General features: G+C 42.8%; 1 protein-coding gene across 1 annotated transcript in view; it reads left to right on the forward strand.

Moving 5' to 3' along the window:
• Positions 1-12,479, forward strand: part of COL25A1 (collagen type XXV alpha 1 chain) — a 234,056-nt gene that overhangs the window by 42,861 nt on the left and 178,716 nt on the right. Inside the window, exons 8-9 of the mRNA XM_060172381.1 lie at positions 3,044-3,070; positions 3,836-3,862. Of these exons, the coding sequence (XP_060028364.1) occupies positions 3,044-3,070; positions 3,836-3,862 (54 nt within the window). The remainder of the gene's footprint in view (positions 1-3,043; positions 3,071-3,835; positions 3,863-12,479) is intronic.

Genomic DNA, 12,479 nt, shown 5'->3' on the forward strand with positions numbered 1-12,479 from the left:
TTCCCCTAGTAACCCGCCCCACTAGGGAAAGAGAAAGACAGGCTGGGAGTATGGATCGACCTATCAATGCCCACATTCAACGTTCAACAGGGAAGCAATTACAGAAGCCAGACCTTCCACCTTCTGCATCCCACAGTGACCCGGAGGGATAAAGAATAGGAAAGCTATCAAGGGAGGGGATGGGATATGGAGGTCTGGTGGTGGGAATTGTGTGGAGTTGTACCCCTCTTATCCTATGATTTTGTCAGTGTTTCCTTTTTATAAATAAAAAAAAAAATGACCGCATAAATTCCTTAAGCCAATGTCACAGAGGTTGCATGTAGACTGTAGTAATTTATCACTCCTTGATTCACTGGACTTACTAACAAAATCATTAGCAGAAATAATTTTCCTACGTTTCTGTTTTTCAACGACATCATAGTGCTTTTTTGGGCTGGGGGTTGGTGAGAGAGAAAAGATGGGTGTGTCTACTTGATTCAGTTATCTTCTCCCAACTCCTTGGCAATTCCTCTTTCTCTTACTTTAAATCTGAGGCAGGTGGGCAGGGACAGTGTTGGTAGCTTGTAGGAAATGCATTTGGGAGGCACTAGACACATTGTCCTTGTTCTTTCTGAGAGTCTGGTTCTAGAGCTGTGTCCCCACGCACTTAGCAGTCCCAAAACTACTGCCCCCTCGAATCTCACAGACCAGCTCCAAGTCCTGGCTGAGTCCTTCATAGCATAGGATCATCTTTTGAGTTTTATCCTTGGCATCTATAAAAGAAACATAATAGGGAGTCGGGCGGTAGCGCAGCAGGACAAAGCTCAAGGACTGGCATAAGGATCCTGGTTCAAGCCCCCGGCTCCCCACTTCCACGTGGGGGTCACTTCACAGGCGGTGAAGCAGGTCTGCAGGTGTCTGTGTTTCTCTTCCCCTCTCTGTCTTCCCCTCCTCTCTCCATTTCTCTCTGTCCTATCCAGCAACAACGACATTAATAACAACAACAATAATAACTACAACAACAATAAAAAATAATAATAAACACTCTCCCCCATTGCCTTGGGAGAAAATAAAAAACGACATCATACAGATGTCCTTTGGTGATGAGGAAATGCAGGAAGCAAACACAGGGCATGATGCCACTGTTGTTATTCATCTTGCGATGACTTTGCAGCTGTTACCAGAAGTACCATAACTCAGGATGAGTTGGGGAAGTGGGGAGAGGGTGGTCCAGTTCTTCTGTAGCTGGTCCTTGGCAGGAGGTATTGTGGGCAGAGTGTTCCTACATTCCAGGCTCAAGTGGCACCACAGACTCCAGTGGAACCTGAGAAGGGGCCTTTGTTAGCACTTGGCTTTCCTTCCTGTCCAGTCTTGTCCTCGTGTCCTGGTCCTGCTAACAGTGAAGGTGACAGACTGAAGATCACTTTGAGATGATCCAGTTTCTCAGGGAGACTGAGCCCTAAAACATGACTTTGTTTTGTGTGTGTGTGTGTGTTTTATTATTTTTTTATTTATAAAAAGAAAACGTTGACTAAACCATAGGATAAGAGGGGTACAACTCCACACAATTCCCACCACCAGAACTCTGTATCCCTCCCTTCCCCTCCCCTGATAGCTTTCCTATTCTTCAACCCTCTGGGAGTATGGACCCAAGGTCATTGTGGGGTGCAGAAGGTTGACTTTGTTTTTAAAAACAGAGATGGGGGTGGAGAGAGTACAGATTCCTCTGCTTTGAGTATTTTGCTCAGAGATAAAGAGCATCATAGCTTAGCTCAAGGAAATAAAAATTTCCAAGTAGAGCCACATAGCTGATTTGATCTGATTGCTGACAAAGGTGGCACTGTCCAACAATGGAGATGAGATTGGGTTTACTTGGTAGCCAGTGGGGGCATCTTGACTTGGACCTCACAACACAGGAAAAAAAAAATGTCAATTTTCCATGAGCTCAGATCAAATGCAACACATACAATATCAATAATGAAACTCTCAACTTTTAGAGAACCTCTTTGTAACCTTGGAATAGGCAAAGATTAACATATACATTTCTTTCGCCACCAGGGCTATTACTTGACTACAGTGTCATCACGACTCTACCACTCCTGGTAGCCACGGTTTTTTCTTTCTTTCTTTCTTCTAGATAAAGGATGAGAGACAGAGAAAGAGACAGAGAGACACTGCAGCACTGCACCTAAAACTCACCCCTTGTAGGCCCTGCCATGTGATTGCTTGGAACTCAAGTCCGTCATCTATCTGTTTGTCTGTCTGTCTATCTTCTTTATCCCTATTTATCTATAGTAACTATCAATCAACCTATCATCTAACAATGCATAATATATAAAGAATTCTACCAAATTTGTACAACTACAAATGTTGAAATGTTGATGTGAACTGGAATTTTGTGACAACGGATACAAAAAGGACAAAGACAAGTGTTTAAAGAGTTCAGTCACTGGAGAAATAAAATTCAAGCACAATGAGAAACTACTACACCTCTCACCAGAACATCTAAAATGAAAAAAGATGTGAAAATACCAAGTACTGGGGACAGCATAAGGGAACTGAAATTCTGTTCATGTAATTGGGCTGTAATAAATCGGTAAGAACAAAAATTCACACCTGCGCACAAAATTACGCATGAATTTCACACATGCTAAGTAAGAGAGACCAGACACAGACTGTATGGTCCTGCTTATAGAAGAGAGGAGAGCAGGCAAAATAACCTGTTCCATCAGAAAGCTAAACGACTGATAGCTCGGTGGGGAGTAATGACAAGGAAATATCGTAACACAAGCTTCTGGTTTTCCTTAGCTGGGTTCTCTACATTGTGCTTGCTGTGTCCACAGTATGAAACTACGTTCAGAACCCTATGTGCTGATGACATAGACTTTCCTGTTTTCATAATCAAACATTACTCCAGTTGCAGTGTAGAATCCAAAATCCCTCGAGAGGCTCCCCAATAGCTCTGGCTCAATCCTTTGTATGAATTTACCAGCTAACCCTACATGATCTATCCAAGGACAAGTGTATTTATTCAATTTATCTCTCTTTTTTCTCTTTCTTCTAGGGCCCTCCTGGTCAAAAAGGTGATAAGGTAAGAGAATGTGTCATTTAGATTAAGGGATGGATTCCATGTTGACCTGGCATTTTCTCTTACTGTGTTGCCTCCAGGGTTATGGCTGCTCTAGGAATCCACGACTCCTGGCGGACATTTTTTCCATTTTATTGGTCAGGGCAGAAAGAAGTTGAGAAGGGGAGAGGAGAGAGGCACCTGCAGACCTGCTTCACCGCAGCCCCCCCCCCTGCAGGTGGGGAGCTGGGAGCTCAAACCAGATCCTTAAAAGGGTCCTTGTGGGGGTCCGGTGGTAGCGCAGTGGGTTAAGGGCATGTGGCGCAAAGCACAAGGACCGGTATTAGGATCCCAGTTCAAGCCCCCGGCTCCCCACCTGCAGGGGAGTCGCTTCCCAGGCGGTGAAGCAGGTCTGCAGGTGTCTGTCTTTCTCTCCCCCTCTCTGTCTTCACCTCCTCTCGCCATTTCTCTCTGTCCTATCCAACAATGAATGACATCAACAATAACAATAGCCACAACAAGGCTACAACAACAAGGGCAACAAAAGGGGGGTTGGGAAATGGCCTCCAGGAGCAGTGGATTCATGGTGCAGGCACTGAGCCCCAGCAATAACCCTGGAGGCAAAAACAAAAAAGGGTTCTTGTGCTTTGTACCATGAGCATTTAATTGGGTGCACCACTGCCTGACCCCCGAGGTTGTTTGTTTTTTTTTTTATCTTTTTCATGGGCAATAATGAGTTATATCATAAACACTGTGCTAAAACTAGTATTTCATCTTCCTTCCCCACAGGGAGAGCAAGGTGACCAGGGACCTCGGGTAAGTTGTAGTCTTCCAACCCTAGGCAGAAAAATTAGTTTTCAGTTCCAGAGTTATTGAATTCAAGTATCCTTAGCTTCATAAAAACCTTTTGTGCTGCATGCAATGCATGTACCAATACATACCCTGTGTAAGTGGTATCGCCTTCATAGTAACTAACATGCAGATCCTGATGCATCATAGTAACCGGAGAATGTGAGACAGTAATTATCCCTCTGGATTAAAAGCCAGCATCACTACTTAAACTCAGTAAAAACCACCCTTCCCAATGGCTCTGAGTCTTCTGGGATTTGCATGCCTTGTTATGCAATATAGAGACCATGTGGAATCCTCTCGAATTTGGCCTTTTTTTTTTTCTCTGCAGTTAAATTGTTGTGTGCTATTGCATAAAAATGTTATATTATAGATGGAAAATAAGCGGGGACAAAGCTGCAATACAGTTTAGTATTCCAGGGAGGAGGGAGGTTAATGCTTTGATGCTTCTTAAGTGTGGCTCTCTTCACCCTCACAACACAATGGCGAATGCTTTGTTGTTACCTTGGTAGTGCCAAGTCCTCTACTTCACATCTGTGCCTCATTACCCAAATGTTCAGACATACTGTTCCAATGATGTAGCGGCTCGGTTCAGACATACCTCTCAATTTTCTCATGTCACTACACACACAAGTGAGTATTTGGCTGAAGGGGGAAGGTCATTTTTACAGTGGGACTTCCAGACTCTCAGGTGGAAAACAAACCGTGTAGGTTTTCTGCAAAACTCACTGTGAGTTGTTTTAACGACCAAGTCCACATCTTCTGCAGGAGAGCTGTCCTCGCAGAAGATATCAGTCGCTGCAGATGTCAAAAGTCGGTGGTGTTCTCTCTCCGTGTTTATTAAACGGGGTGAAAGTTGTGCTGTGAGTTGCTTTTCTTTCCGTTTCTCAGATAGCCTTACTGATTGTACCTATTGCTCACGTTAGCGACTCGCTTCCAACTATAAACTCAACTCGGCGGTCATGGAGATTAAGTGTTGGTTGTGAGTGGAGTAAAGTGCTCTCGTAACCTTACACAGAGCAGAGCCACTCGCTCTGTATGTGGTAGATATTTCGCTGCGGCATCTCCCTGTGGATCCTTGCACCCTTTCTCCCTGCACACAGTATCAGCACCACTCCTCCGTGCCCCAGTCCAGGTAAGAGGGAAACCACGTCTACTCAGAGAAATCTTCTCTTGGCAAAGGAAACCTCAAAGGTGGTTCACAGCTTCGCTGTCGTCGGCAGGCTCGCCGTCCTCATTTTCAAAAAGGTGTGTTGGCTTTCACCGTTCCCCAAAGTGATGATTGATTAGAAAGCGAAGCCAACCTTCAGAGAGGAAACCTGAAACCATGTGAAATTCACCTGGTCTCATGTTGCATCACAACGCACTAAGACTTGGACCAGGTTCCCTTGCAAGTTGGGCCAAAGTTCATGAACTACTTTGACAAACCCAGACTGTCGTCTTGCATGCAGACTTCAGCCAGTTTTCACACAGACAAGAGCCAAGTCTGCACAGTTCAGGGGCCACTTAGCATTTTAGGTGGAAAGTGACCAAAGCACCGGTCCCATTTTCCTCTGGACTATGCTTGGCGTTGAAGGAGTTTGGATTGAATTCATAGTACAGGACGAATCCTCTTGGGTAAAAAAAAAAAAAAAAATGTCCTGGGAAGTATGTTGGTGTGAGTCTAAGAATCCATCAAATTGCCTGTCTTTCCTCAGGTTCCAGTGCAGAGACAAAGCAGGTCACATTCAGTGCACTTAGAATCTTAAAAACCCTTACTTTCTGGTGAGAGCAATGCTGTTAGTTTCTCACTGGGAAATTCTTTCATACCAAGATAGTAAAATGAAAGTTTTATATCCTCCCCCCCAAAAAAAATGGAAATTACAACTGGAAAAGCCTTCAATTTGAATGAAAGTCGACTTAGCTCGCATCCTCTAAATTAGGCAGCTGATGCAGCTCTGGCAAAAAAGAAAAAAAAAAGTCTCTCTTTTGTAAAATGTAGATCTTTCTACTTAAGTATCTCTGCATTTCATTTTATCACCAATCTTGAATTTCATTTTCTTTTTCCTTCTTTTTTTTTTTGTCATTTGTTTCAAGTATTTCCTCGTGTAAGTAGTTTAATAGCATGACCCTCTGTTTCTTGGTTCTCTGTTCCCTGCCTTTTCCCCGTGGAACTTATATTGTCCTTGACTATGAATGGAGGTGGTCACCTCTCTCCTTCTCTCTATGTGTCAAGCAGAAATATGGTAAGAGAGAACACATGGATCAAAGCATGATGTGTGTACACAACGCACATAGTATGCGTACACAGTTCCACAGCTGCTAAGAAAGGATAAACGCTTCTCTTTTGTTATGACATGAATGGAACTAGATGGAATCAAATTGAGTGAAAGAAGCCAGAAGGGGATGGACAGATATCAGATGATGTCACTCCTGGACAGGACCTAAGAAGCAGAGCAAGGGATAATATGGGGTGACAGCTGACCATAGATCCAAGAACTCAGAGGCAGGAGACAGGAGTGCCAAGAGGGGGCTTGATGATCTAGTCGTCTGTGATGGAAGAGGATGACAGTTTTGGTGAAGGTGTACTGACACCTGTCTGAGGAAAATATACCCCTGTGACGACTACAACCCTTCAACATTTTCTTGACTGAGTGAGACTGAAATTGAACAGAAGAGCTTAGGATGTGAATCCAAGGGTGTTGGAGGGTGGCGCACCGGGTTAAGCAGACATGGTATGAATCACTAGGACTCGCTCGAACCCCCAGCTCCCCACCTGCAGGGGGGTTAGTTCACAAGCGGTGAAGCAGGTCTGCAGGTGTCTGTCTGTCTGTCTGTCTGTCTGTCTCTCTCCCTCTTTATATCCCCCTCCCTTCTCAATTTCTCTCGGTTGTATCCAAAAGAATCAGGGGAAAAAAAAGGCCACAGGAGCAGTAGATTTGCAGTGCAGGCATGGAGCCCCAGCAATAACCCTGGAGGCAAAATAATAAATAAATAAATGTGAATGAAATCCATATTATTGTTGAAGGTAATATCTATTTTTTTAAATGTACTAATTCAGTCACCAGAGGGGCCAGGTGGTGTCACACCTGGTTAAGCACACACACGGTTGTGCACAAGGACTCAGGTTCAAGCCCTTGGTCCCCCACCTGCATGGGGAAAGCTTCACAAGTGGTGAAGCAGGACTACAGGTGTCTCTCTGTCTCTCTCCCTCTCTATCTCCCCCTCTCTTCTCAGTTTCTCTCTATCTCTACCCAATAATAAATAAATAAAATTTAAAAAGAGAAAGCATTTAAATCACCAGAAGGTGAAACTCAAACTACTTTGAAACACTTGGACAAACATTTATGCGTAAAAATTAAGCATCTAGTGGGGACACAAAACTTTGGTGGTGGGGGAGATGAGGAACTGTACCTTATAATGTTTCAATCTTGTAAACCACTATTAAACACAAATAAGAAATGGCTTGAGTGGTCCAGGAGGTAGTGCAGTGATAAAGCTTTGGATTCACAAGCATAAGGTCCTGAGTTCAGTCCCCAGCAGCACATGTGCCAGAGTGTTGTCTGGTTCTTTCTCTCTCCTCCTATCTTCCTCATTAATAAATAAATTAATAAATTAATTAAATCTTTAAAAAAAAGGAATGGCTTAAGAAGAATGGGGGAACAGTAAGCATCTATCGCATCCAAACCACCATGCTTGAAGTTATAATAAGTATAAATGGGGGGGGGGCTGGGCAGTGGCACACCTGGTAGAGTGCAGGTGCTACAATGCACAAGGATGCAAGTTCAAGCCACCAGTCCGCACCTGCAGGGGGGAAGCTTCATAAGTGGTGAAGCAGGTCTACAGGTGTCTCTCTGTCACTCTCCTTCTCGCTCACTTTCTGGCTGTCTCTATCCACTAAGTAAAGATATTTTTAAAGATATTTTTTAAGAAGAGTATAAAAGTGTCCACTTCTCTCTCCCCGAATCTGACCCGCCATCCTCTTGTGTTCTTCATCACTGCAAGACTCTTCTAGCTGACCTTGCCTCCACTCTTGACCCTGTAAATGTCTTCTATCCATAGCCGTCAAAGAGATCACTTACGCTGTGAATCAGATCGTGTTTCCTCTCCATTTTAAACCTCACAATGAAATCCAAGTCTCTTTGCTTGGCCTCCACAGACCTTCAGGACCTAGCTCCATCACTCCACTTCTCCCCGGTCTCTCTCTCCACCCACTGTCCAGGGCAGTGGTAGCATTTGGAACCTGCTGGCTGAAAAAGAGTTAACATATTAAGCCAAACAAATTGTTGACTAATCATGAACCTAAAGGCTGGAATAATGAAGATGAAGAGTTGGGGGGAGGTCTCCATTTTGTAGATAGCTAGTAGGCATATTTTAGCTATATTCCAAAGGGCCTGTGGCTATCCTAATATTTAAAATATTAAATGTGTCACTTTTTTTTTTTTCCTCCAGGGTTATTGCTGGGCTCGGTGCCTGCACCATGAATCCACCGCTCCTGGAGGCCATTTTTCCCCCTTTTTGTTGCCCTAGTTGTTGCAGCCTCGTTGTGGTTATTATTGCCATCGTTGATGTTGCTTTGTTGTTGGATAGGACAGAGAGAAATGGAGAGAGGAGGGGAAGACAGAGAGAGGGGGAGAGAAAGATAGACACCTGCAGACCTGCTTCACCGCCCGTGAAGCGACTCCCCTGCAGGTGGGGAGCCGGGGGCTCGAACCGGGATCCTTACACCGGTCCCTGCGCTTTGCGCCACGTGCGCTTAACCCACTGCGCCACCGCCCGACCCCCTAAATGTGTCACTTTTTAAGAGTTGGGGGGGGCACATCCTCTTTCTATGCAGTTATGGTGGCATGCACTGTCAGCCCTCCAAAATCTGGGGAAGCATGGTGCTCTCTTCTATCCAAGGGAATGAGAATCCTTAAGGACCTTGTCATATGATTTGACATCTCAGCTCCCATCTGATGACACTCGTTTGGCTGAACTATCTTGGTCATTTGTTGTTTGTTGTTGTTGTTGTTGTTCAGGATAAACAGATGAGTGGTCTGTTTTCTGCTGTTCATAGTCCTGTGTTTACATGTTCTGTGAGGTATTTTGTTGATTTGGCTTTTATCCTGAGCCTCCTTTTGCAGAAGATTGGTTTACATGTTTTGATCAGTAACAGAACCTGAATGTCAAGTCTAAAAGATTCAAGATCTTTAGGGATTTTTTTTCCCTATAGTTGTTCTCTCTCTTCCCCCCCACCCTCCCTTCTCCACTCTCACTTTCACTCTCCCCTCCCCCTTGTAGAGAATTTAATTGCCCAGTTCATAGGGCCTCTGCCCCTCCTCATGAGCTGTGACCTTGGAATTGCAATGTTGCCTAGAGCTTTGATGTTAATCACTCATTCATATTTCTTTTCCCTATCTTTGATACATAGTTTTCAAATATGCAAGTCAACTTTAATGTTTAACATAATCTCTTTTAACCAGAGAGCTATGTTACTCTGAAACTATGGCAAATTTATTAACCAAACTGACAATAAAATGGACAGGCTTTATGAAGCTATCTTTTGACTACATAGTCATCTTATCAGTTGGCTCCCATTGCCTTGCTGAATAACACAGAAGTCTGAGAAATGAAAGATTTAGTAACTTTTGGTCTCAACCTTGTCAGCCAACAGCTGGTTTGAAATGAACCCCGGCTCTCAGTTTCAATAAGCCACCCAGGAGCTCTGCTTAACTATTTCTTAAAATTTGTTCTATTACCAGTATAGTCAAGAAGATTTTCCTAACAGCTGAGACTACGCAAAACTGATAGCACCTTAAAAACATCTTCAGCAAGACAGATTAAGTTCCAGAAAAGTAAGGCCTTTAGTTTATTTTTATTATCTTAACCTTTGTTGACTTGAATGATTAAGCAGATTCTTTGACTCTGTTAAAACATTTAGGCCTGGATATTAATTCAATGCCTTTATTTACTTAACCCTTGCTTTTCTTTTTATCACTAATGAATACTCTACTCATTTGGTGCTGAATGTATTGCCTGTGAAAATAGCACAGTGAAAAAAAGAATTGTGAGAAAACCATTTTAATGCTTTCCAGATTCAGCAGAAGTTGGCATGGAAACAGAAAGCTTGTTAAATTTACAAATGTTCTTGTTATATTTTATAATCAGTGCTCTCTGTCGTACTTCAGACCTCTAAGAGTTGGCATATTAAATTGAGCCGAGAAACATTTGTAAACTTGTCCTTAAGTGAGTTGATTTAAAATTTTTTTTCCGTTTTGCAGATAATTTTTGATGTGTACACAATTTCTCCCTTAAAATTCAGCGCTACAAATGATCTTTCCACTACTAGTTATATAGTTGAGCTCATTAAATAACGAAAAGAGATAGGAAAAGTGGAAGAATGATTACATCTAAATTTTTTCCTTTGATGCAAAAAAAATCTATAAGCAGATTTATAAATATAGTAACTAGTGGGGTAAACTTTTTAAACTTTTTTTGCATTATCCTTATTTAGAAATCGAGAAAGAAGGGAGTGATAGAGAGGGAGAGAAACCGACACCTGCAGCACTGCTTCACCACTTGCAAAGCTTTCCCCCTGTAGGTGGGAACTGGGGTCTCGAACCTGGGTCCCTGGGCACTGTTAACATGTACGTTCAACAAGGTGCGCCACCACCCAGCCCCTGAGGTAAACTTTTATACGAAATGGCAGTAAAAGTGAATATTTTTCCAAAATGCCAATATTAAAGCAACCTAAGAATTTAGCCCTTGATTAAAACTGCGTTAATGATTACAGGGTTTTTTTGTTTGTTTTTTACTGCTCAGCTCTGGCTTATGGTAGTACAGGGGATTGAACCTGGGATTTGAGAGTCTCTTTGCATAACCTTTATGCTATCTGCCCCTGCCCCAATTGCAAATGTTTAATAAAAACAAAACTTAATCATAAGCATAGCCTTAGAAAGGGAATTCCAGAGAATGTTGTTGTCCAGGCTAAGTAGTCACTGAATTTCCCTTTAGTCATTTTAATGATTTTGCATTCAAATACTTCTTCATTCCTTTTTTTTTTTTTAATGAAAGTTTTGGGCACAGTTTTGTACAAAACTTATATCAACTTCAAATTTCTTTTTTGTTACTCATTTATTTTTTTAAATATTTACTTATTGCCCTTTGTTGTCCTTATTGTTTTATTGTTGTAGTTATTACTGATGTCATCATTGTTGGATAGGACAGAGAGAAATGGAGAGAGGAGGGGAAGACAGAGAGGGGGAGAGAAAGATAGACACCTGCAGACCTGCTCCACCGCCTGTGAAGTGACTCCCTGCAGGTGGTGATCCAAGGCCTCGAACCGGGATCCTTATGCCAGTCCTTGGGCTTTGTGCCACGTGCACATAACCCACTGCGCTACCGCCCAACTCCCCTTGCACGTGGTTTTGTGTGTGCGCTCAACCAGGTGTGCCTCTGCTTATTGACACAGATAGATCTTTGAGTGGTTTAACAGACCAGAATAATAGTGAGGTAATAATTCAGAAGTAATTATGAGGATAATGATTCAACCCTATTACTTTCATAGTTTTGCATACCAAAAGAGTGTTAGCCATAGTAAAGGTTGTAGAGAAAAATTCCACTTGGATTCAAATATCAGAGATCTGGTCATTTGGGGTGTTCTTGCCAGAACAAGAACTCTGTTAACTAAAGACCTGAAGGAATTTTTAGAAGTAAGAATCATGACATGGGAAACGGTGTTAAGGAAGCAAGAGGAGAGGAGATTTCCATGGCAGGGTGTCTAAGCTGCTTGACCAGGCGCATGTGACGTGGTGTGACTTGACATATCAGAGACTGTCACTGTGAGGAGTGTGAGAGAACAACAAACAGGTCATTCCTGCCTCATCCTCAGTGACCTCCAAGGAGCATGGCTGCCAGAGCATTCCAAGTTTATTAGCAGTTGAGGAAAAAAAGGCGTCATCAGATGTTTTCATGAGGGATGCATCTAATTGACTTTTAAATAATTTAATTCCTTGGGTCATTCAGCAGGTTTATTCTTAGAAATTGAGTGCATCTGTGTAGCTAGATTATGAAAGCTGTGACCCCCCCCAGTCCGTCACCCCAAAGTCTTCACTCATCAGCATTTAGAGGTGCCCCTCACTGTGAGTTTTCTGGGGTTGCCTCTGCAGAAGGAGGAAGGGTGATATAAAGAAGGTCTTAACAAGGAACATTTCCACAGAGCACCAGGGAGTTTTCTCAGACAGGCTGAGTTCTGAGCAGCCCATGCCAAGTTATTTTTTTCTCTTTCAAGGATTTCAAGTTGCTGCTCTTGTTAAGCATGTTCAAACACTTGCCTTTTTCTTTTTATTCTTAAGCAATTACCTAGAATAGCATACTGCATATCATTGGGTACATAGGGGTTTGTACACATATCAGTTCTCACTAGCCAGAGCTGCTCTTTGTGCAGATTTTTTTTTTCTATTACATATATACAAGTATGTGGAAATTACAGTTGTGCCTGTCCATGCTGTCTTTCCTTAGACATATATTTTATTAGTGATTTAATAGTATTTTATGGGGCCAGATGGTGGCACATCTGGTTAAGCGCACACATTAGTGTGCAAGGACCCGGGCTTAAGCTTCT

This window comes from Erinaceus europaeus, chromosome 2, assembly GCF_950295315.1.
Source record: "Erinaceus europaeus chromosome 2, mEriEur2.1, whole genome shotgun sequence".
Classification (NCBI taxonomy): Eukaryota; Metazoa; Chordata; class Mammalia; order Eulipotyphla; family Erinaceidae; genus Erinaceus; species Erinaceus europaeus.